The sequence below is a fragment of the Dermatophagoides pteronyssinus genome, unplaced genomic scaffold (genome assembly GCF_027571235.1).
Source record: "Dermatophagoides pteronyssinus isolate colony J.1.1.1.1 unplaced genomic scaffold, Derpt_VIB-CSIC_2022.12 sq0003, whole genome shotgun sequence".
Taxonomy (NCBI): Eukaryota; Metazoa; Arthropoda; class Arachnida; order Sarcoptiformes; family Pyroglyphidae; genus Dermatophagoides; species Dermatophagoides pteronyssinus.
Genome location: NW_027461527.1, coordinates 2,091,207 through 2,117,249, shown reverse-complemented (window position 1 = coordinate 2,117,249; position 26,043 = coordinate 2,091,207). Strand labels below are relative to the sequence as shown.

Below are 26,043 nucleotides of genomic sequence, written 5' to 3'. Positions count from 1 at the left end.
TTTTTGGAGGCGACGGGTATCGATCCCGCTACCTCTCGCATGCTAGTAACATTACTGGAACATTGCTAAGCGAGCGCGCTACCATCTGCGCCACGCCCCCACAACAGGAATTTCTAAGAAGATCCGTTGAGCTAATCCTCCGTTTGCATATGTGATTTGAGGGTTTTAAACAATTATAAATGAAACTAAAATTGATTTGTAACGTATTCTAATGAGGAACAAAACAAAGCATGTTTCTAAACATTTCGTTACACATTCCAATTTTTCATAATTTGATGATTTTCTTTTTTAAATGAAAAAATGACTTCCCGAAAACAAACACCAAACGATTTCCTAAAACAAATTATCGGACGTCCAGTGGTTGTCAAACTGAATTCTGGAGTCGATTATCGTGGTAATTTAGTTTCCATGACATTAATAGAATTTCAATAGAATTTGAATTATTATCGATGGATTTTTTTCTGTTTTTTTTACAGGCGTTTTAGCTTGTTTAGATGGCTATTTAAATATAGCTTTAGAACAAACTGAAGAATACGTTAATGGACAATTAAAACAAAAATATGGTGATGCATTTATTCGCGGTAACAATGGTTTGTTTTTATTGTTTATGTTTTCTATATATTTATTATTTTTTTTATAGTATACTACATTAGTGCTCAAAAACGAAAATATTGATCATTAAACATCAACAAATCCTTCATGCATCGGTATAACTGTGGATTGATTTTTTAATCTCACCACTATTGAAGAGTTTTTTACGATCTCTATCCATTCTATTTCTTCATTAATTGATGTGAATAAATTTCGAATTTCTTTTTCTGACCATGATTGTAATAATCTCAAGGGTATTTTGATACGTTTTTTCTCTTCTTCACGACCATTCTCATTTCGATATGTAAATCGAACAATGTATAAAAAATTTGGATCAATTATTTTCGGCCATTTTTGTTCGAAAACATTTTTGTCATAATCGAATCCATACAATTTTGAACATTCATTTTCTTTCGTTTGGCTCGTGAATGCTTGCCAACATTCCGAAGCAAAACAAGGAACAAACGGTGATATCATTATTATCAATGATGCTAATGCACGTTCATATTCTTTAGTATGAACAATGTTGTTTCGAATGTTGGCTCGTAATAGATTGACCAATTTATGTATTGAAGATGTACCGTTTCGAATTTGATAACTCGAACATATCGAATATAAAACATTAAAAACATGTTGATCTGTTGATCGATCGAAATCTTTTAAAGTTTCATCAAATTTTAGAGAATCCAATGGTTTAATTTTTGATTGACCACTTTTGATTGCTAAATATTCTTCGATAGTCAACAATAATCGATGAAAGAATACAAACGTTGGACCAAATTCTTTTTTTTCGCTGTCCCAAAGTCGTTCAGATTCAGGATTTCCAACCGAAAGTATAGTCCATCTTACGGCATCCGAACTATATTGCTGTACCAATAAATCAGGATCAACTCCGGTGCCTTTGGATTTAGACATTTTTTCAAAAGTAACTTCAACATCTTTTCGATCCTTCGCCTCTTCCGCGGTAAGGTATTTTCCATTCAGTTTATATGTACGTGCTTTAACAATGGCCTGCATAAGTAGCGTATGGAATGGTTCTCGGAATTCGAGATATCCTTTTGATCGTAGAAAATGTGTAATAAAACGGGCATAGAATAAATGTAATGCTGAATGTTCTTTGCCACCAATATAACAATCGACAGGTCGCAAACGAATTTTGTCAAAAGGTTGCGTATCACTTGGTTCGGTAAAATAACGTAAAAAATACCATGATGAATCAAAAAATGTATCACAAGTATCAGTTTCTCGTATGGCATCATGCGTTTTGCATTTTGGACATTTAACATTTAGCCAATCATTGGGTGCAAAATTTTTCAATGGACTAGAAATATCATTGCTCGAATAGCTAGATATTTTCGAATATTCAATGTCGGGCAATTGTATTGGCAGGTCTTGATCATCAACAGGAACCGGACCACAATTCGAACAATGAACAATCGGAATTGGTGTGCCCCAAAAACGTTGTCGCGAAATTAGCCAATCTCGATATGAACGTGATGTATAATAACCCCCGAGACCGATCGAACGAGCTCGATCTAACACTTCTGCTCGTTTTGTTTCATCTGGATGCATTTCTCTTGCTATGAATAACGTTGCTTGTGTTGATGGCGGAAAATTTGCATCTTCAATCAATCTGATATCCATTTTTTCATCGGTTAGAAAAGGATTTTTGATTTGTCCTACGATTTCACGATGTTTTTTACCATTGGAAAGCCAATGTTGCTTCGAAATTCCAATGAAAGTTTTCGAAGTGCAAAACAATTCTGGGTATGGTGTGAATATTTGTAAAATATTATCCAAACCAGATTTATCCTCATCCATGGTTAAATAGAATAAATAACCACTTGGCTTCTGTATCCACCATCTTTGATGAGCTAGAATGAAATTCCAATGACCGGTATCGATAATGTCTTCTCCTGCATATAAATCATTAGCAAAGGCATTTGTTTTGATAAACCATTGTTTATGGAATCTTTTTTCTACAAGAGCACCACTTCGCCAGCTTTTTCCATCGGAATCAACTTGTTCATCGGCCAATACTGTACAGTCGATGGGATCCCAATTAACTTGACTAATTCCTTGATATGCCAAGCCCGATTTGAACAGTTCAGTAAAAAGCCATTGCGTCCAACGATAATAAGATGGATCGGATGTACTTTCACGCCAATGAAAATGATAACCAAGATTTTTCAGTTGACTTTTCATCTGTTCGATGTTAGAAATGGTCCAAACAAAGGGATTTTTATTGTTGATTCGAGCAGCATTTTCTGCTGGTAATCCAAAAGAATCGAATCCCATTGGATTAACCACATTTTCACCACATAAATAACTGGTCTTGAAAAGCAAATCGGCTGTTGTATAGATTCTTGTATGGCCTGATTTTTATGAAATCATCATTATGAATCAATTATCTTGCAAAAAATAATCCTAATTGTAATACCTAGATGTAATTGCCCACTCGGATATGGAAACATCGACAAGACGTACTTTGTATTGGTAGTTGTTTGATGTTTAGCGACAACATTCATCCAATATTTATCGACTTTGTTTTTCCATTTGTTTTCGATATCTCTCAAAATCTCTGGAACATATGAATAATCAAATTTGCTTTTAAATTTATTCGGTTCACTGAATACTGTTGTGGCATATAATCTGTAAGGAACGATTTGTTTAATTCTAAACGCTAAGGGCCTAAATAATAGAATAATCATAATGAATGGATAATTTGAATAAAAATCGATTATAAATCACATGTATATATTTTCGGTAAACCATGTGACCATTTTTTTTAATTTTGATCACTTCAAAGATACAGTGATACCGGTCCGCATACTCGCACGTTGTATCTGCTTTGTTTAGATCAGATTCCAGAATATACTTGAATTGTCATAATAAATTCTCATTGAATTTTGAATTATTAAGGTCAATATTTTTTTTCCTGAATATCTAAAATGACATGCTAAATATGATCAATAGTGATACTGAAATAGTAGACCGAATGAAGGTCGAAAACGTTTCAAATATGTCTATAAAAAATGAACCTGAAGATTTTAATGGTTTCAACAGTGAAAGCCATTCTCATCTCGAAGAAGAATCATTGGATGATGGTGGTTCTAGTTTCAACGCATCTTCCGATTTGGATGAAGATAGTTCTTGTTCTGATGATACAGATAATGATGATTCTTCAAATGATTCTGATGGTTCAGAAATATCATCCATTGTCAATCCTGATTCTTCAGAAATTTCTTCGGTTGTTTTTCCTCTTGAAACTATACAAATCATTTCGGAACAAAATGAAATTCAAAAAGAACTGACAGAAGACGCAGCTTTATCAATTTCCGAAGATGTTAGCTATAGGATACGTGAATTAATACATTGTTCTTCCCAATTTATGCGACATTCATTTCGTACAAAACTGTCAACCAAAGATGTTTTTCAAGCTATGCAAGAACTTGATTGTGATCTGATTTTCGGTCATAATAACACTATTTCGAATAGCAATGAAATGACCGACAAAGAAACTCATTATATAGAAGTGCCATCAGCTGAAATTTTTGTTGAAAATCATAATCTAGTTGATCTCAAACAGGAAACTTTCAGATTATTGAAGATTAAACCACCGAATAAAGATGATGAAGCTAAACTGTCACAAGCTTTCGAAATTGATTGGTTCAGCCTTACTAATCCTATCTGTGATAATATCTATTATATTAATGGAAAATCTAATCTAATTGACAATTATTTTCGAAAACTTACTGAATTATTGTTGAACAATTCAAAAATATTATCATCAAAAGAACAAAATCGTTGTCTAAAAGTATTCTGTATGGATCTGTCAAAAAATCGTTTGGTCAAATCGCTAATTTGTCCACTAGTTTATTTTACTCGTAATACGATTATTTCTTGGGAAAAACTTAAGCCTTCTCATGAAGAAATCGATTTAATCAAATTCAATCAAACACGATTAAAATCAATAAAACGGCTATTGACGGTACTTTGTTCAATTATACGCAATGAAGAATTCGTAGATCTTACATTTGATTCGAAAATTCTCGAAGATTTTGCCGAAACGATCCTGATGCTTTGTTTTGAATCCAATTCCTTGAGTCTTTCTTTTACTCTCGATAGTTATTTCCAATTATATCCTTTAGTATTACAAATACGATCTTTTTCCGCATATTTGTTCACTCAATTATTGTACAAATTTTCCATCCCATTAACCGACATTCAACATCGTCTTATGAAAATGCTATGTATAAAAATCAAAAATCGTGCAGAAAAATCAATCGATAATCTTCTCGACATATCATCAATCGATTATTCTATTTTAAATCTGTTCCGTTTTCTAGGTTTCGACATGTGTATGCGTTATCTGTTACCATTACTAACTGATGAACAATCATTTTTCCATTCTTATTTTAAAAATCATGAATATAATGATCGAAAAGAATTTATGATTTATCAACAGGTACGAAATCTAGTATTGTGCGAAATAGTTATGATTGGAAAATTAATCCTTAAAGGGTTAATTTTACTATTAACTCAAAAACCCGATGATTTTGTCCTTGTTGAACAAAGTGATTCAGTTTATACATTTTTCGGTGAATTTTTCGGCGATTCCTTGTATTGTTCATTGATTCCTGTGATTGAAATACTGCGATTAAATGGACAGAACTTTGATATTTGGCTAAAAAATTGGCGTAAATTTGTTCCAAATAAAAAACAAAAACTAACGGAATATCATTCAGATACATCAAAAATCGCACAACAAAGTTCGGAAAAATCGCCTAACAAATCACACCGGAAAAAAGGTACTGGATTACTTGAATCAATGCTTTCAACCGATACAACCAAAATGCCGAAAAATGAATCACTTTCAATGTTTACGGACTCATTGTTAGATTCATCTCATAAGCAATACGAAAAAGTATTCCTTTATCAACAGGATTTTGATGAAACGCTAGAAGCTCAATCTGATCATTCACCCGAATGTTTGATTGTATTTGATGGACATAGATTGCCACCAACCAATACTGATGAAGAAGATGGTAATTATTAATTGAGATGAATGAATATTAATTAAAGCTCTAATTGTTTTTTTTTGCAGAAGGTGCACCCAAAAAAGTTAAGATACATTCATCGACGATACCGTATAAAAATTCTGAATGGTACAATCTCAGTGTTAATTATCGATTCAAAACGAAAACATATCATCATTTTATCATTAGCAATATCAATCAAAATACGAGCCAAAAAATACGTTTCGATCCGAACCGACATGCCAGATTTCATTATCATCGAATTCATCATCATACACGAATCTGTACAAGTCTTTACACACATCTTTAGCATTATTGCTTTTTAAAATTTGTTTTATAAAATGAATAAAATTGTTTTATTGTTATGTAAAATTTTTTTCTGATTTTAAATAAATCTATTCATTTTGTGGTGATTCTCGTGCATTAGGCACACTTGATGTAATGGACATTTGTTCGGTATTTGTTTGATCAATGAGATATCCAACATACCAGAATATAAACATGGATAGCAATTGTAAAAAACCTATAGTAATGAATATCCATCCTGGTCCATTGGAAATTGGTTCAAGAACGGCATTGTAAATCTCTAAGAAACCGATGCCACCAGTGAAAAAACAGATTGATTGTATAGCTGCTAAAACGGCAAACATTTGTGCTTTTTCGTCTGGCTCAACGATTTTGGATATCATGGAACGAATAGCTGGTATTGGATATTCAGCAAATATGATTGATACTAAAGCAAAGATCATGAACAAATCGCTCGATGCTATAGTTGATAATCCTATCATTATGATGGCCAATGTTCTTGAAAGTAAACCGATTGTTATTAATGTTCCATCATTTAATGGTTGCTGAAAATAGTTTCCAATGGCCATTTTTCCGCTACCGAGCAAATATTGGAGAACGGGCAACAGACACAAGAAAATACCGCTAAGACCAAATTTGGCACTGCTAAAATAAGAATATTTCCATGGTGGCCATTTTAACATATTTCTCGTATAGATAAACAACATGGTAGTAATCGCTACATTCCAGTAAGAAATAATAATGAAAGCGATCAGGATCAGATAAATGATTCGACGTTGATAACGATATGCACGTTGGCGATTTATTGTTCGAAATACTGATGTGAATAACATCGTAATAGCCACTTGTGAATGAGCTCGATTAGGCTTCGTAAACATTCGACGTTTAAAAATCACATAGATTATCATGAGCAAATGTATTTTTAAGAATAAACCGAAATTCAAATCATAACGTTCTAATGAATTCGGATATCGACGAAAGATAGCACCGGCAAAAGTAAAACCGAAAAATCCGCCACCGAAAAGACATGCTTCGACAATCGTAATTCGCGATGTTCGTTGTGATTGATTACATTTTTCTGCGACATGTGCAAAACAACTGGACAATAATGTCGATGTTCCGCCAGTGATACCAGAAATGCATGAACAAAGAAATATGATAAATACGCCTTTAGATCGTAATAGGAATGGAATTTCTTCGCTAAAATTGTTGAACAATGATCCAAGAACAAACAATTGTACGATGGCTGAACCAATTATTGGAATAATGATTGGCCAGAATTTACTACGTCTATCAGCATAGGTAGCTGCAATGAATGATGAAGCAATTGAGGTTGCATAAAGGATACCATTGTATATTTTTTGAGCATTATTTGCTTCTTTCGAAACGGCATTAGATATTTCAGAACTTTTATTATGCTTGAGATCTTCAGTACATAAATGTAATTGATCGGTGGCATTTAATTTAAGATGATCAATACATTTACTAACATAGAACAAATCCCCCACAACATCGTATTCAGCAAATATGGCCAATACGTAGAAAAATACTACAGGTTCGATTGATATAAATCTAAAAATTGATAACATGATCACCATATATCAATCGGATGATCTAAAAAAGTAGGATATTAAATCACTAAATAGCAAATGAATCAAAAATACAACACATTTATATCATTTTTTTGTACATTGTTATAAAAATGTTATCCTAATGACGATATGATTACAATATAAAAATCCTTTTATGGATGATATATTTTTTGATTGAGGATGCTAATCTAATATTTCTAAACACAAACAAAAAATCTGAAGATGGTAGCCCATGCCGACTTAATCACGTGATAGTTATTATCATTGGATATATGGGATGGCCCAAAAAATAAAAAATTCAGCTCAAATTCAAAAACAAAGATCCAAAAAAACTTTTAATTAAAAAAGAATATTATACCGGAAAAACACATGAATATAAAAAGAAAAAAAATGACATCCAATGAATTTTGTCTAAAAAATGTATGTGTATTTATAGGATGTTTTTGTTACCACCGAATGAATTATTTAAAAATATATTTAATGCAATGACTTTAATGTTGATGACAATGATGAACGCGTTGTAATCCAGCCATTTATAAACAGTTTACGCCTTGTATGTTATTTTGCGATATAATTAAATGATAATAATAAATTAAATTGTAATAAAATTATATCGCCATTTTTTTTGCGATCATAATGGGATTTTGATTTGATCGTATAATTGTTTTAATTATCACAGTTTGATTTCAATTTTTATTGATGATGGATCAAAGAAACGTTCGCCTTCGAACAACCATTGATACGATTCCGTCGGGTAGTTTTTTAAGGAAATTCCAAGCTTCAGATCTGGTCATTTCTTCCATTGGATGATTATTAACAAATAATAATTCATCACCTTCCAGTAGTGTACCTTCTTTATCAATAGGTCCACCTGTTGAACAAAAAAAAATTTAAATTTTCAAAATCTAAGATAAAAATTTCCGATTTTACCTCGATAGATTCGTTTAATCGATATCGGCTTATCACCAAATGATGAATCTTTCCCACCTTCAATCATAAATCCAAGACCAGTGACGTCTTTTGTGATATCAGCTTTTATAATTTTGAAGTTATTGTTGTTAGCATCCGTATCCGATTCTATTGATATCGTTGAGGCTAATTTCGGCGATTCTTTGTTATCGGTGGGAATGGATCCCAAGGAGAGCAAATAATCATCATTCATTTCGTTCTTATTGGTTTCATGTGGTCTGGTAAAAACAAGGACAACTTTTTCACTCAAACAAGAACTTTTAAGCAAATCAATGATTTTATTATGCGTCATCCCAGCTAAACGTTTACCTTACAAGTGATAATATCATTCAAAGGAATTGAATCTATAAGCATATGGAGAAAACTTACCATTAATTGAAATAATTCTGTCGCCTTTTTGCAGACGGCCATCTTGTGCAGCCATACCATTCGGATCAATACTTTCCACCTATGCAAAGCGAAAATATTCAGAATGGATAAAAATTCTTCTCCACACTAAACTTACCGTAACATTATCTGAGTCAGAATCAAATCCCCCTTTGATTGTGAATCCAAGATGAGAAAGATATTCTTTTTCATCATTAAGATTTAAATCATTTAGTTGAAATATAATAGCTCTCATCGAATGTTGTTTCTGATATATGACAAATTCATTCATTATCTTTTGTTTAGGTTCATCTCGAACATTGTTTTTGTTTTCATGTTCAGAATCATTTTTAACAATTAAATCTTGATCACTTTCTTTCGGTTTAGGAGGGAATGGAGGCGGACAATTCATTCGGACCGGTTTCATTGTTTTACTTAACCTTGGTTTAGGTGGTATGTTTGGACCTTTTACCGTTTCTGAATTAATATTTTGTTCGAGTTTTTCGCCATTCAAATAATCATTAACTGGCAAAGAAAATACACGCCTTTTGAACATTGGTGAATATTTTGGCACAGTAACATTTGCCGGTTTTAATGGTATAATTTCGATAGGTTGATTATTTTTACTTGTTTGTTGATTTATTTGATTTACTTTTAATGAATTGTTTTTGTTCAAATCTTCAATTTTTAGAATTTCTTCACTGATTATTGTTGGCAAATCAATTTCAATTCGATCATCGACAGTTGAAATCGAATCACATTCATTTTGTCCATCGTTGATTGTATCCGGAATAATCAAACCTTTTAGTTTGCAAACATTTTGATGGCGACGAACCGTTATGAAAGAATCACGTGATAACAACGAATTTTCTCCAGATGATGAATTTGCTTGTTTTTCAGATAGAATAGTCTTCATCGGAGCTATTACTTCAGTTTCACATGGCGCCGATGACGAACGCGACAATGAAAGTAGTTGATTTCCATTATTATTCACAGCCATTTGTTTGTTTTGATTCGTACATTGCTGTTGTTGGTTTTCAGTGGTAACTTGGGAAATCTGTGCGAACATCAAATGGTATTTTTAAATTAAAAATATTATTTGGTGATAAGAGATAATTTATCATCGAACTCACTTTTTCAATAGCTGGTCTGGCTAACAACTCAGGACTTGGTGAGTGTGAAAATTCAGATGTTGATGAAGTATCATCTGAGGCGAAGATTCCCGAGTCTTCTCGATGCGGATTAGGTGTTAGAAAGAAGGACGATTTTTGCAAATTATCAGATTGATGTTGATCATCGTTTTCAAAACTAACAGATTTTCCTGCTGTTTTAAATGATAATTTTTTATGATTAAAATTATCTGTCAATGAGCCAAGCGATGAAATCGATGATGTCGATGTAGATGATGAAAGTATGGCCACCTCCTCTGGCGACGATGAATAAAGATGATGTTCGCCTGATGATGAATTCATCTTGTCGGTCAATTTTTGCTGTTGTTGTTGATTATGATGATGATGATCTTGTTTTGTTCTTGTTTGTACAATGGGAAGATCGCCTACATTCAACATTAATTTCCATTCAAAAAATGTTAAAATATTTCGAAATAAAAAAAGGTCAAAACGATTAAAAAAGTTGAGAAGAGAACATAGGATTTAGAAATTTAGCATAAGATGATTAACTTACCGTTGATGGTCAATTGTTGTTTTTGTTCCTTATGTTTTGAGGGATGTTGTTCGATTTGATCCATAAAACAGACTCTATGTTGTTGATGATGCGGACGTTTTGTTTCAAATGTCCAATCAGGATTTTGTGAATTATTATTATGATGATGAATAAGTTGAAAATCTGAACTATCTGAACAAGTTGTTACAATATCGCTTGATTCAGAATCTGAAAGTTGTGAGGATGATGTTGATGATGAAGATGATGACGAAGATGAGCAACTTGATTCACCGAAATTAGGTCTCGTTTTTATATTAGCAGTAGCTGTTGTTTTTTCTTTTGTAATAACTTTTCTTTCAATTCTATTTTCTTCAATAGTTTGAACAATTGAATTGCTATTGTTATTATTATATTTATTCGATTTGCATGAATTTCTTAAAATCGATCTAGGTTGCTGTAATGGAACTACTTCTTCATTGTCTGATGATTTATTCGATAATGAACAACTTGTTGATTTGATAGTTTGGTCGATTTTACAATTTCGAATAAGATTTTTTGATGTTTGTTTCAAATTATTATTATTATTATTATTCGATGATATTTGTAGTTGTAAGGAATTGGTTGTTGGTTTTACTTTCGACAAAGACAATGGATGATTACCAATATTGTTGTTTGTTGTGATGACCGTATTGTTTTTGTTATTATTTAAGTTAGTTCGTAATTTTGATGAATTTTGATTATTATGATAATGCCAGAAATTAGAAGAATTGGGAGATTTCTGTTGTTGTTGTTGAATTTGTGTCTGATTAGGATTCAGCCAAATGAGGTTTTTTGAATGTTCAAAAGATGAAAATCCATTAATAGAACTATCATCCCCGTTTGCTAATGAATGTGATTCTAATGTATTATAATGATTATGATCTTTTTCTAAATTATCATGACGCAAATGATGATGAAGGTGATGATAATCATTCAATAAAAAAGGATTGCCGTTGTTGGTCGAATTTAATGAATCAGAACGAAACAAGTTTTCATTGCTAATCAAATATTGTTTATGATTATTTACAGTCGATGTTGGTAATCGATTAGGATTGAATTGATTTTGATGATAGTTATGATTAAATGATTTAAAACCATTTTGTGATTGTAGTTGATGTTTGTTTTTTAGTGTAATCAATTCTTTGGTTGTTATCAATGTTGGCTGGGTAATCGATCCTACATTAAAGGAAAGAAAAAATAAAAATAAAATAGTGATCAACAATCACTCAATCGACAATATCAAATCTATGTCAATTAATTAATTATAATCCAGGAAAATACATTCTAGCGGTTTCATGGGAATAAATCAATATTTACAATCTATATGATATGGATAATGAAAGCATTGAGAAAAACGCAACCCACCATAACATTCACACAATCATTAACGATCTATAGATCTAATTAAACATTACGTGATGATAGATAATGAATATTGAAAAAAATAACAACAATAAAGTCTTAAAATAGGTAAAAAATATATTCATCTGATTAATTTATGCGATGGCATTGAATGAGTAACTAACAATTCAATTTTAGGTATGTGTTAATCATACAATCATCATCGTCATTGTTGTCGTCATTACCAGGATGTGGAAAGTAAATAGTTAAAGAATGACGGCATTGATAAAAAGAAAATTGAATAGAAAAAAAAGACAAGTCATTGAATAGAAAAAAATTAGTCTAAAAATACAGAAACAATTGGTAAAATCAGATTGAAAATATCTACAATCGATTATATAGGATTCAGGGTAAATCAAACAGGTGGTTTTTTTTGTTATTCATTTGATCGGTGGTAGATCGTGATCAAGATGTGATATTGAATAATACTAACCGAGTATTGAGCATAAAAAAATATCAAATTCACGAAAATCAAATCGATCACAATTAAAATTAAAATTGAATACAAAATGATTATAAAATCAATTGTTCTAAAATTTCGTTTCAAAACAAAACAAACAATCAAGTAGTAACCAAAAACACTATCAGCAATCATGAAGTAATATGATGGGAAAAGGCAAATGTATCAAATGTATGTTTGAAATAATTTGTTCATCATAATAACATTGAATGGGAAAAAATGAACAGTCATTTTCGGATCGTTTTCCAATATTTTTATTTCATAAAGAAATCCATCTTCTCTTTTCTGTTTGGAATTCGGTTTTAGATTTCTCTTTTTTTTTCTCTCAATGTTTCCATTCAATCTATTTGAAAACAAAACAAAAAAGTTTTGGAACAAAAAAAAGAGGACCTGTCAAGTATTGTGCAGGTAATTACATTTTCAAAAATGCTAAAAAAGTTTCCCATTTGGCCAAATTAACTATTCTTATCATCATAATTTTATTCATTTTTTTTGTTTGTTTGTTTGTTTCAATAAAATAAACATTTACGATAACGATATTATATAAAAATTGAAGTCTATCAATATGATAATTTTGAAAGAGGATTGGATATTATATAAAAAAATTATGCAGATAATAATAACAAATATCAAAAATTTATTTATTGAATGAACACACAAACGCACACACACACAATGGATAATGATGCATTGATGATAAAAATATCCTTCATAAGTTGATTGGATTCATTCAAACTAATAGGTAGAAAATGGGTGAATAGATTTTAATCGATCGTCAATGCAAGCAAATACGGGAATGTCCATAAGGCGAAAACGCATTTTATTTTAATAACGTGCAAGTTCTGTTATAGAAAATGATGATTAAAATAACCAATTTATTAAAAATGTTTCATCACGTCTTATGTCCAATATTTTAACAAGTGGTAAAATTATTGCATCTCCATGTTAACTATTTTGTTCCTGAAACTTTTTTTTGAGAAAGAAGAAATTGAAAAAAAAGATTGCCAGATAGTAAATGAAAACTAATTATAATCGAACTAAAAATATCATAATATCTCCATAAACTAAGTCTGTTTCTGGATTTATGTCTGCAATGATGATGAATTCTTATAAAGACGATGAAGATTGAGGCCAAAGTTCAAACGGCGAGTAGACAAATATTGTGAAGACAATGAAAATCGTTGAACAATAGAAATAAAAATGATGATTCATAGAAAAGCGATCCAAAATATTGTTACATAAACAAATCAGTTGAAAATTCATTGTTAAAAACATTTTAATTCATCACTCAAATATATTTGATTTTATAATTATTGTAATCATCATAAATAAATGTAGTAAATGTAGAAATGAAAAGAAAAACATCAACAAAGATAACGAAAAGTTTGTATTCTAGTTAAAATATTATTATGGCAAAAAAAATCAAGTTGAATATACATAGTGACCGACAATTTGAGAAAAAAGAGATTTTTTTTAATGCAAATATACTTTTTTGGTGTTATTCAATGGGAAAAAATCAATGGCATAAACAAATGAAGATTATGATACAGCGTTGAATTGAAGTTGAAAAAAATAATTTAAAAAATTTCTTCAAATTGTTTGGATCTAAATGCAGCAACAGGTGGTTTAAGCGTACAATGATTCTTGAATAAAATGATTCGATTTTTATCACTGTATTTGCTATCATTATTGTTGTTATCATCAGATTCTTGTTCAATTTTTTGTAACGGATATGTACAATTACCATCACCATTTGTAATAGAATTATTATTTGGACAATATGTTCGGATTTCTGTCACCACAGGAATAGGTTTAGGTTTTATCGGTTTTTTAGGCGTTGGTGATAAATTGGAATTATTGGGTGCAAATAAACGGGCATATTTTCGTGCATTAATGTGCATTCGACCGGATATTTTGTTTCGGGTAGTGCCTATGACATGATACACACAAATGATCATTATATAGTTTATTCGTTTAAGAATATTTTGTTTACAGTTAGTAACGAATTTAATTAGATCATTAGTTTAGTGTGTATGCTTATTCAGTCAATTAGTGTCAGTAAATGTGATTATGGATTTTGCATCATCGATGATATTATGAGAAAATGTCTATCGGTTAATGTTAATTGAAATTTGCTTTACGGTCAACATTCATTTTTAAGTTAGTTACATTTGATATATTAGTATGCTAATCTATGCAATCAAGAAATTTATTTTGGTTTTTTAGTTTAACTAAGAGAATAAAATAAATAGGAAATAAAAAATTCAAGAGAAAATAAATAAACTTACCATAAGTTAAATCAGTTAATGATGTGGTACGAAAATCTCGTGTATTTGATGATTCGTCCTGATTGATCGATTGAACATTAGATTGATTGTGTCGATTATTATTATTATTATTGGTTAAATTATGGAATGATGTTTGTTTATTTGTAGGACGGGGTAAACTACCGGTATTATAAACATTTGTACTTGATTTTGAAACCGATCTTGACAATGAACCATAACCATATGGTGATCCATCATTATGATTAAGACAATTGTGATGATAGTTTTTTCCAGTCGAAGTTGTTGATGAAGATAATGATGATCCAGAGGTAATATTTGATTGTCTTCTTGGTGTAGTTAATGTGCCATTCATTCTTGATGTAGGTTTTGTTGAACGTGATAAAGAATTTGTAGAAAAAATCGATTGCATTGATGTTGATCGATTCAGGCAATTGTGACTGGTTGTACGATTAATAGTTCGTTGTTGACTAACATTTTTTAAATTGCTATTATTATTGTTCAACGTAGATTGGGGTAATGATAGATTAAAATTAGAAATTGGTCTCGGTATTAGACTAGGTTTTGTTTCGATTAATGAAGTAAATGAACCGCTACTCATTGTGCTGTTTGATCGGGTAAAAATGTTTGATATCGATTGTGAACGTTTGTTTAAATTGTTCAATGATGGTTTAGACATCGTAATTGGAAATAATGTTGGAATTTTCGAATCGATTGGCTGATCCACCTTGTTGGTCATTATTATCGATTTATTCATCATTACTGGCGTGGGTTGCTTGCATTGTTGTTTTGATGCTGGTGGTGGATTAAGTAGTAATTTTTGTGTATTAACTGATGATAAGGGTGGTTGTTGATCAGATAAACAAACTGGCAGGCTGGCAAAATCCATGGAACTCTCTGTTTGGGTAAGGTTATGCGTTGGTGTTCGGCCATCGGATCGTTTAATGTTCGCGATCAATTTATCATGAATATGATGTTCGGATGGTGGAAATTCATGATCCGGTGAAGATGGTGTGGATGAATGTGATGATGTTGATGATAATGATGAAGAAAACATAGATGATGATGAAACTGAAGAAGTAGATGAAGGTGATGATAATGCAATAAGCTCTTCAAAAACATCTTTACCATCCAAAAATCGTTGTAAATTTTCTCGTTGATCAGATTCCTGTAAACCTCGTAATGATTCACGAATACGCATTATATCATCGATTGAATCGATTTTATCATTTGTTAACTCTAACATTCGTTCAACAAATTCGAAATCATCAGCAGCTTTGTTGAGAAATTCGAAAACATTATCAAGACTGACTTTAGTTTGATCAGATGACGATGATGTTGATGATGTTGATGAACCACAATCAGAAGTATGGCTTCTATTCATCTCATTATCATTAAATTCGTCTTTCAAATTTTCCATTTGTTCCTTGTTTTTATTATCTTGACATTCGTCATTAGCAATTAACATTGGATTCAATTCATTTATTTTAGCCAAATCATTATTCATGTTGACTGGTTGGATGTTTCCGATAATTGGCTTTTCGGGAACAACAGGTTTTTGTTGTTTTTGTTTTTCAAGAACAGCTCTATTTGTATCAATATTATCGTTAAATTTTGCTTCAAAAGTAGAATTGTCATCATCTTCATCTTCTTCAGTGATTGATGATAGTTCACTATATGAATTCAAAATCAATTCACTGCTATTGTGGTGAAACATAAAACGACTTGATGATTCATTTAAATAATCAGTATCAATCATAAAATCATCTTTATCATCGTCTAATCGACTAAATAGGTCATTTTTGATTTCATTCAAATCTTCATCATCAGAATGATCATTCTGTTTGATTATTGACAAATCATCAGATTGTTTGCGATCAACATCAACACCACCATTAGCTTGAGGATGATCTCGTCGAAAATCATCAGTATCGTTTCCAATACTGTTCGGAGATGCATCAATCGGAAATAATCGATCGGCATCAATTAACATCGGTTCGTTAGCGATGGCACCATTTTTTGTCATCATGTTCGCCTTCATCGTATTCATCATCATCATCAACTGTTCATTATCATTGATAAGCACATTGTCTGTCTTATCGGATGACAGTTGGTGGTGTTGTTGTTGCGAATGATGTTTATCAGTAACAATCGCTAAATTTGTGACCAATGGTTGAGCCAATAAATTCATTTCCGAGCTATCAGTAGCAGCTGTGATCACTGGTGATTTGTGGACGGGAAATTCTTTATTGTCCAATTTTTCGAAAGGACTTAATACCCTATCGACAATCGATAAATTCGCTATTTCATAATCATCAACATTTGCAGCATTTTCTTGTTCTACGACCATATCATTGCCATGATATGGTCCTCGTTCAATAATGGTTGATACTGAAGAGCTTGTATCATCTGTATCAGATTCAAAAGACTAGATTGATGTTTGAGAAAAATATAAAGAAAAAATTAAATTTATTAGTGATAAAAATAATTTTAAAAAGAAAAAACCGATACTTACCTCTTCGGCATATTGATTAAAATCTGAATAAGATGCAGCGGTCGGTGGCGGTGTTGTTGTCAACGTAGTGCTCGAAAGTGATGCGGACGATAATGTTGTCGGTTTTTCTTCAGCTTCATATTCAACTGTAGATTTATTATTATTGCTATTAACTAGAATGACATTATCAAGCTTCATTCCTTGAATTTTTTCCTTATTATCAATGGTTGTCTTAGCTAAATCAACGATTACGGTTGTCGTATCGTTTGAATTACGACTTTGACCGTCATTGATTGAATTCATAATGACATTTTTTTCTTCATCTGAATCTCCATTCGATAGTGATGAAGATGATGATGATGAAATTGTTTTTCCAGAAAGCTTCCGATGTAATTTTTCAGCTGTCTGACGAATAAATGATGATACTTTTGAATTGGATATATTAAATGTCACTTTAGCTGTGTTGTTTGATGTAGACTTTGATGTTGTAGGATGTTCATGAACATTTTCGGTATTCAAGTGGCCTGTTTTTATTAATAGTGTCGATGCAGCAGCTGAGTTTATTGCCGAATGACATGATTTTGGTGTCATTAAAGAATCATTAGATTTCTGTTGTTGGCTGCTCTCTGTAATCGATTTATCGCAATCAGGATCGAAATCCTTTACTTTACCTAAATTCGAATTCGTAGGAGAATGAATGACTGTCACTAATGATGGCAATGATTTAGCAGTTGTTACAACCGGTGTCGTAGGTTGACTAACACCATTGCTTATGTTATTGTTGTTTTGATTTTGTATTAAATTGACATTAACAATCGACGGTGTAGATTGTATTCGATCTATTGGCGGCTTTGGTGGTGGTCCTTTCGGGCGTCGAGGCGGTAACGGTGGTGGATTAGCATGACCATTAACATTTTGATGACCTGTACCATTTTGGCTGACATTTTTTCGCCGTGGAGGTTTTTCGACAACAGCGGATTGATTTGTAGTCGACTGTTGATTTTGTTGATGAACAATTGGAGTGGAATATTGTCTATGTTCAATGTCTCCACTACCACTATTTTGTTTGATGATAATTGTTTGTTCGCTTGATTGATTACAACTTTGATTAGTTAATGAATTGACATTACTATCGATTCGATGATGTTGATCAGCTACAATTTCATTAGGATTGTCTACAGTTAACGTTGGTGGTATAGGCATTGGCCTTGGTTTACGTTTGGATGATAATGTTGTTGTTGCCATCCTTGGTGGAACCGGTGGTGGAACTTTTTTATTGTTTGCTATTGATTGATCAGAACAGCTATTGAGCAATTGATTCAACAATGGTGTATTTGCCGCTGATATCAACGACGATGTTGACGACGATAAGGATACTGATGACTTGGTCAAACGATTCTGTGAATCATTGTTATTGTTGAGATGATTATGGTTCGAATTTAAATGTAGACTGTTATTTGGCAGATGTATAGGCATTTGGCAACAATTCGATACTTTTGGCACTGCTACTGTTGTCATTGTCGTCATTGTCGTTGTTGTCATTGATGTTGGATGCTGTTGTGATGGACATTTCTGACAGTTTTGGGTCATCGGAACACTTTCATTATCTTTACTATCGTTTAGAGAGTTTGGACAATTTCGCCGACGAACAAACAATCGAATGCAAACAGGAGCATCACGAAGTAATGTTATGCATTCTAATCGAGTCAGGGATGACGATGATCGACCATCGATTTGCAGAATTTCATCACCTTCACGCAACATACCCAGCATCAAACCGATCGCTTTGGCAGATGGCGAATTCAGCGTGATACTTTGTACGAAAACACGACGAATAGTTTCTGTTGCACTTTGACCGCCATCAAACCTTAATGCCATGCCCAAACGTTCACCTGGCAAACGATAAATTATCACTTCTTCTTCAATTTCACCACGTTTATTATCAACAAATATCCTTTGATTACTATTTTGATGGTTATAATTAGACAATGATCCCGTACCATTCATTGTGGTTTGATTGGCGGAAGTAGTTGTTATTGTTGATGAAGAGGGTGTCATTATTGTGGCACCGGTTGAAATAATTGTCAATACAGTAACAAAATCGCTATTCAGACCAGTTAATTGTTGATTATTATGATGTTGATTAAATGAGGAATTTTTCGATGACAAAGAGTTAATAACCTCATGCCCATTATGATAACTGTTACTACAATATGGATATGTTGATTGTTGCAATTGTTGTTGATCGATTTGTAATACAGTTACATGAATATCTCCATCATTAAGTGATGGTAAAGATTCACTGTTTTGAGAACCATTTGCTTGGTTAACACCATTGGTTGTTGATGGATATAAATGATAATGGCCATTTAATGGATAATGATTTCCTTGATTATGATGATGAAGTTGATGTTGATGTGGATGGTAATAGGAAGAAAATAGGCCACCATTCGATTGAATGGGGGTAGTTGGTGGTGGCAATGTTGCCGTCTCTGATGGTCCATTCATTTTTCTTTTGAGTTTTTTTTTGTAATATTGCTGCTCAATTGTTAGCAATTATCGATAGTTTTCAACAAGAAAGATCAAAATTGCCATTTTTTTCGTTGATGAAAAAAAACTAATAATGGTTTCAACCATAGAATTTTTCATATAATAAGCACATCCGAATCATTATGATGATCAACGACCGTTCAAAAAATCATCGATTCGTTTCCTAAACAATTTTCGGATTTTTCGTTTCGAAAATTTGTGAATGACAGACACAGCGGTCAATCACAGCATTGATTCTGTCAGAACGAGAAAAAAAAATTAAAGAATAATATTAGTATCGATTGAAACAGATTTTTTTTTGTTTATTTATTGTGAACAAATAGGAGTTAGAAAGAAAATATATGTTTGGAAAGCTACCAGCATTATGCTCGAATAGGCAAGAAAATTATCCAACAATATTATAGCTTTGCAAAACTAAAATCAATCAATCAATCATTTTGGTCATTCATCAGATGTAACAATGACAACTCCGACAATGGATCGAAAAAAAAACCAGAAATCATTGTTGTTTGGTAGTGGTTTGTTTGTTTGATTGATTTATAACAGGTGTTCGGAATTCGATCATTATTGTTTGTTTGGTTGTTGTTGTTTTTTTTCTGTTGGTTATGTTTGTGTGCTACTTGTTTTTGTCTGGTATAATCTTTCGATAAATCTAATGTTGATTAATAGAGAGATGATTGGAATGATGATGATGGTGATGGTGATGATGATGAAAACAAAAAAATTGATCGACAGATGAAAATATCCACCTACAATCAATATATAATCATCAACTGTAGCAATGATGATGATGATGATCATCATCATCGTTGTTTACTTGGAATCTTTATTTCTATTTTATTTATATATTGTTGTTAGATTTTTTCTTTTTGACCAATTGTTGACCAATTGACCAACATCGATCATCGACATATATTTGTGATTCGATTCGATTCGATTCAATCGGTTTCGATTTAATGAAATGCAAAGGCGTCCTAAATAGATTTTGTATACAAAAAATAAAATAAATCTTAGCTAACAAACCATTCATTTTTTACATCACATATATTGGGGGTTTTTTTCCTATCACAAACAAATTGCTACCTGATCATAGTCCTTGACCTAAAACCTGTTACTCATATCAATCATATAATAAGAAAAACAAACGAAAAAAAACTCTTTGGCCAATTTGTTAGTTTATTTTCAATTTCCATTAACTATCATCAAAGCTACATCTCCACTTTTTCTCAAAATAAGAATGCCCAGAAATAACAACAAAAAAATGATAGTTAATTATTGCCACTTTGGACACCCAACTTTGAACGGTTTATATACTCGATTATCTAATCTTTATTCATTTTTTTCCTATTTTATTTATGGTTCATCATCATCATCGTGTCGCCATTAAACCAAACAGGAATTACCATTTTAGTTTTTGAAGGAAAAAAAACAAGAAATTTATAAAAAGACAATCAACAATTCATGCATTTTATTTATTTTGAATAATCATAATTTTGTTGTTGTTGTTGTTGATTCTAATTGTGTTAACCATCATCATCATCATTATCATATTAATATGATGGAGTCATTTATTCATCATTTTTATCCGTTATAACGTTGTTCATCATCATCATTAGCATTTTCAGTGCGTTTTTTCTTGCCAAAAAAAAACAGCAGGATGTCGTGTTCATTATTTAATTTGATCAAAAAAAGTTACATCATCAATTGATGATGCTAAATATACTACGAAAATACGCGTTTTTTTGTTTTGTTTGGATCATCACAGTCAGACAGCAAAATGTAGCATTATTTTTGGATGGAAAAAAGTCATGAATTTTTATTTTCGTTGTTTCATACTGTGTTCCAACACAATTAATATTGAAAAATTATTTTTCATTTTGAAACATATTTTGTAATCCAAAATCGATGAATACAACAATCGGTCAAACAAATTGACCTGAACTTATTCGTTCTCCTCCCTTCTTCTTGTTTTGTTTTTCAAACTTGATCAATAATTTTATTTGATTTTCAAACACAGACACATACTAATATTGAATTTTGACAAAATAAAATCCATTCCAAAATATTTTCATTGTAATCACACGAATGAATTAGAAACACACACAGAAAAAAAACAATAGACGAAACAGAAACAAAAGAAGAAGAGCGAATACAAAAAAAAATGCCATGACATCAATCAGACAATCAAAATTGGTTATTATTATCAAAACATCAACAAAAATTGTTTGATCAAAATATTGAATCGATATTGATCATCATTATCATCGATACACACATCAATTTTCATACAGATATTATCATCATGAATTGATCCTGCTACCGGCATCTTTATCATATAGTAAACATACAAACAATTCATTTTTTTAAGAATCCTTGTTTTTATTAATCAAATCAAAACAATTGAGTAATAAGGAAAAAAATATCTCTAATAACAAATGATTTACCAAAAAAAAATCAGGAAGAAAATTCGCCCATCACTTGTTGATGTTGTCGATCATCATCATCATCGATGATTTGATCGATTCAACTTAGATCCAATCAATCCAATCATATCAATTTTTATTTATTTACTTTACTCTACTCTAATCTTATAATCAAATTTAGCTTTTTTCTGATTTTGTTTGTTTGTTTTTTTTCACTAGTCAAACGATCAATCTAGTCAATCATCAATCGATAAACAATGTTGATGATGGACAAATGTTATATGTATGGCACACATCAATTTAAAATTCATTTGAAAGAAAATGATGCAAAAATCGATATCATTGAATAAATTAACCATCAAAATGAAAAAAATGGTCATTCTTATAAAAATTGACAGATTGATCCAATGAAATTTGTTCAATCAAACATGTGTACACTAACTTTTGAGTTAAATTTTTTTTTAAATTTATGTATGTTCAATGTAAATTTTGAAATTGAACTAATCCAAACAACAGCATATAATAGCAGCTGTATAACTGAAATCAATGCAGAAAAAAATATCCAAGCAAAATTATGATCAACGCCATTAGCTATTAGAATCATGCTGATCTTGTTAAAAAAAAACAAAATTTGGCCTCTGTACCAATCCAGTTCGACACATCATCGATCAAGGCGAGACCTCGAAAATGAAAACAAAATATAAAAAAACAAATTTTTTTCCCCTTTGATCAAAAAAACAGAAACTGTACAGACCGAAAACAAAAAAAAGCGTCAAATATGTTCCAAGTTGAAAAGAGAGTGAGACAAAACAAAAAGGGCAATGAATTCAAATCAGAAAACAAAAAGGCCAGCTTAAACAATAAGAAAAATGATTACTAATGACAATAAAGATTTTGATTTAGATTTATCCTAATGCAATAATAATGAAAACAAAAATCAACATTATGAACTAATAATTATCGTTCAAATTGATCCATCAAAATATTCGATTAATTTGTTTTATATTTTTGCAAAAACAAAAGAAATCCATTTTTTTTCTCTCTCTTTTTCTTTTAATTGTTCGCTAAATTATCATGCATTCTGTAAAAAAAATCATTAAGTTCTATTTATATATTCTCAATAGGTTAATCATCATGAATCATTGTAGTCTATAGTCAAATTGACTTTTGAAATGTGTGTGTTTCAAGTTTCTAATTGATTTTTTTAAAATATAAATTTTGTAATTCGTTAAATTTTTTGAATCATCACCATTAGTTTTCGCGGGTCTTGATTATTGTTGGCCAAATGTTTTTCATTTAATGGCTTGTTAGTAAACATGAAAATTATTTTTCTGTTACACGTTTTCTCACGCTTTTATTGGCCAACGAAAAAAAAAAAAAAAGAAAAACATTGTAAAAAGTGAAGAAAAATTAATTAAGATAACGTTTGAAAAAATGATAATAAAAAACAATTAATTAATCACACGTTTAGATGTGCATTTAATGTGTTTCGAATTTTTCATTTATGAATTTGTTAAGGTTTGTTGAGGTCAATATATTGATAATATTTGTATATCAATTTGACCTATTCGAATGTTTTTTTTTGCTGCCTCTTCGATAATATTTATTATCATCAAAATGCTTGTGTTTTTGCTGGAGAAAAAACACAATTTCATTAATCAATATTGTCATTTAGAAATTTTCCAAGATGAAAAATTATGTGTTACTTTTGGTATCGAGGTTGAATATTATTATTATTGATATTTATTATCATCTATCATCGTACGATGAGGATATTTTAATTAGATGATATAATATAAAATATATGCAAAGGATTTCGTGGAAAAAAATATTGTTACAATGTTGTTGTTACATTCTTTAATGATAACAACAATACATTTTCAGATTGATTGATAGATCGATCGATTGATTGTTCAATAGATTGTCATCGAATTGTGTGTGTGTGTTTGTAGCCATCATCAACCAATCAATCAATCGATCAATAAATCCATCGAAAAAATGTGTGTGAGTGAGTGCACCTGTTTGACTTGATCCTGACGATTGATGAATCTTTTTTTTTTGAAAAAAAATATTATCGATATAAAAAAATCCATAGAAATTTTCAAAAGTTTCGCCCAGGAAACTCATAAAATGCATGATTTTTATAAAACCACGTAGAAAACACACATACACATACACAATGTATTTGAGCTTTTTTTAAAATACCAAAAAAAAGCTTAATCTTCATAGATAACAATAGTATTTAAATCCAAAGCTTTCATTTGTGTTCCAAGAAACGAGAAAAAAAAACATGAAAAAAATGTCAAAATGGGCGCTACGCACAAACACACACACACACACGGATAATAAGACTATTTTAGATTATTCAGATTTTCAGATTCACTTGTTTTTATTTAAATTTTCTCTGTTTAAATTCTCATGACCATCATCACCACGATGTTTCTTTTTTTTCATCTTTTATTGCTAAACATGAATGAAGAAAATATAGCCAAAAATCATTTTCACAATCATCGTCATCGACATTAATGATGATGATGGTGATGATGGTTCCAGAAAATTGAACGAAATCCGAAAAAAAATGAAATGTTGAAAGGGAAAATGTATACGAAAAAAAAGTCACATCATAATGATAATATAAAGACGGTCGGTTTCGCCAAAAAAAAATGTTACGACAACAACAATCAAAAAAAAGAAACATTGAAATTGATGATGATACTTTTTGGATGAATGATAATCATCATCATCAATTAACGGGTTTTTTTTACTACGATTCATGAATATAAGATGAAGATATTCACAATGATTGTAACAACAATCAAGAAAACATTAATCTGGCCATACACAGACATTGGAGAACAAAATAAAACAACATCATCATCATTATGATTACTTTTTTTTGTTTGTTGTTATCATCATCATTATTACTATCATCAATGAATGATGAATATAATGCTAATAATAATATGGTAGAAATGTTGATCATTTCTTTCATTCATTCATTTAATTCAAAGAAAAAATGAATACGAATTTGGATGAAAAATTGTTACATCTTTCAAATTTTTTTTTGAAACAAACTTGTAGTGAAAAATCCAAAAAAAAAACATCTTTTATTTATATATGCGGCTATTTATTTTACAAGAAAAATAAACCATTAATCAATTTTGTGTGAATTTTGTTGTTTTTTTTTGGGAAAAATTTTAATTATGTTAATCAACTATTTAGTTATAAACACTTTTTTTGAAAAAATTATTATTATTTAATCATAAAATTAACTTGAAAATTTGGATAAAAGTGAATTTAGTATGTTTTTTTAGCTTATGGCCAGAATTATTTCATATGTGTGGTATGTTTGCCAGCCTGAAAAAAATTTTAGGCTGAAAAGTGAAATTGAATGAAAAAAACTTAAAAATTTTGAGAAAAAACTTCCATAAAGCCTAAATAGGGAATTTTTTTAAATTGAAACATTTTTTTCCAAGAAAATTATTGTTACTGTCAATGTAATCGGATTAATTATAAGTTGATTTAGATTTTTTTTACTTTTCTTTGCTCGTTGTCGAATTTTAGTGTTTTTTTTCAACACACCTCAAATTTTGTTGTTGTTGTTGAAAATGATGAAGATAAAAATGTGAAAGATTCATTCATCCAAATCGAATATTATCTTTTAAACCACCTACACAACTAAACGGAAACAAGTATCGTTTTTGTTGTTGTTGTTGTTACCTGTCATCATCCAACACTTTAAAATTATGAATTAACATTTTTTTTTCTTGAAAATTAAATGTCGCCGACATTAGACAAAGGAAGTGTATAACGGAGTTTTCTTTTCTTCTCTTTGTTTGCTTGTTCCAGAAACATGAATATTTTCG

The 26,043-nt window shown here is 30.8% G+C and overlaps 5 protein-coding genes and 1 non-coding gene across 6 annotated transcripts; 2 read left to right on the top strand and 4 right to left on the bottom strand.

Moving 5' to 3' along the window:
- Positions 1–4: 4 nt before the first annotated feature.
- Positions 5–100, bottom strand: TRNAA-AGC (transfer RNA alanine (anticodon AGC)). Its single transcript has 2 exons — positions 64–100; positions 5–40 (listed from the first exon to the last, which is right to left on the bottom strand). It is a non-coding gene; the product is annotated as a tRNA-Ala (tRNA).
- A 143-nt stretch (positions 101–243) lies between these two features.
- On the bottom strand, positions 244–3,372 carry LeuRS-m (Leucyl-tRNA synthetase, mitochondrial). Its single transcript, XM_027348567.2, has 2 exons — positions 3,032–3,372; positions 244–2,966 (listed from the first exon to the last, which is right to left on the bottom strand). The coding sequence occupies exons 1-2, from the start codon at positions 3,300–3,302 to the stop codon at positions 679–681; spliced, it is 2,559 nt and encodes an 852-aa protein (XP_027204368.2). The 5' UTR covers positions 3,303–3,372; the 3' UTR covers positions 244–678.
- Positions 254–822, top strand: LOC113798091 (U6 snRNA-associated Sm-like protein LSm6). Its single transcript, XM_027348578.2, has 3 exons — positions 254–394; positions 477–590; positions 641–822. The coding sequence occupies exons 1-3, from the start codon at positions 301–303 to the stop codon at positions 673–675; spliced, it is 243 nt and encodes an 80-aa protein (XP_027204379.1). The 5' UTR covers positions 254–300; the 3' UTR covers positions 676–822.
- A 39-nt stretch (positions 3,373–3,411) lies between the features above and the next one.
- Positions 3,412–6,002, top strand: LOC113798083 (uncharacterized). The gene is made up of 2 exons (XM_027348568.2): positions 3,412–5,639; positions 5,699–6,002. The coding sequence occupies exons 1-2, from the start codon at positions 3,548–3,550 to the stop codon at positions 5,938–5,940; spliced, it is 2,334 nt and encodes a 777-aa protein (XP_027204369.2). The 5' UTR covers positions 3,412–3,547; the 3' UTR covers positions 5,941–6,002.
- LOC113798084 (lysosomal proton-coupled steroid conjugate and bile acid symporter SLC46A3-like) lies at positions 5,959–7,733 on the bottom strand. The gene is made up of 2 exons (XM_027348569.2): positions 7,627–7,733; positions 5,959–7,550 (listed from the first exon to the last, which is right to left on the bottom strand). Exon 2 carries the CDS (start codon positions 7,532–7,534, stop codon positions 6,026–6,028), a length of 1,509 nt encoding a protein of 502 aa, XP_027204370.1. The 5' UTR covers positions 7,535–7,550; positions 7,627–7,733; the 3' UTR covers positions 5,959–6,025.
- A 103-nt stretch (positions 7,734–7,836) lies between these two features.
- Positions 7,837–19,990, bottom strand: LOC113798078 (uncharacterized). The gene is made up of 8 exons (XM_027348564.2): positions 17,226–19,990; positions 14,714–17,138; positions 10,547–11,740; positions 9,997–10,418; positions 9,003–9,920; positions 8,867–8,945; positions 8,459–8,806; positions 7,837–8,399 (listed from the first exon to the last, which is right to left on the bottom strand). Exons 1-8 carry the CDS (start codon positions 19,710–19,712, stop codon positions 8,236–8,238), a joined length of 8,037 nt encoding a protein of 2,678 aa, XP_027204365.2. The 5' UTR covers positions 19,713–19,990; the 3' UTR covers positions 7,837–8,235.
- Positions 19,991–26,043: the final 6,053 nt, after the last annotated feature.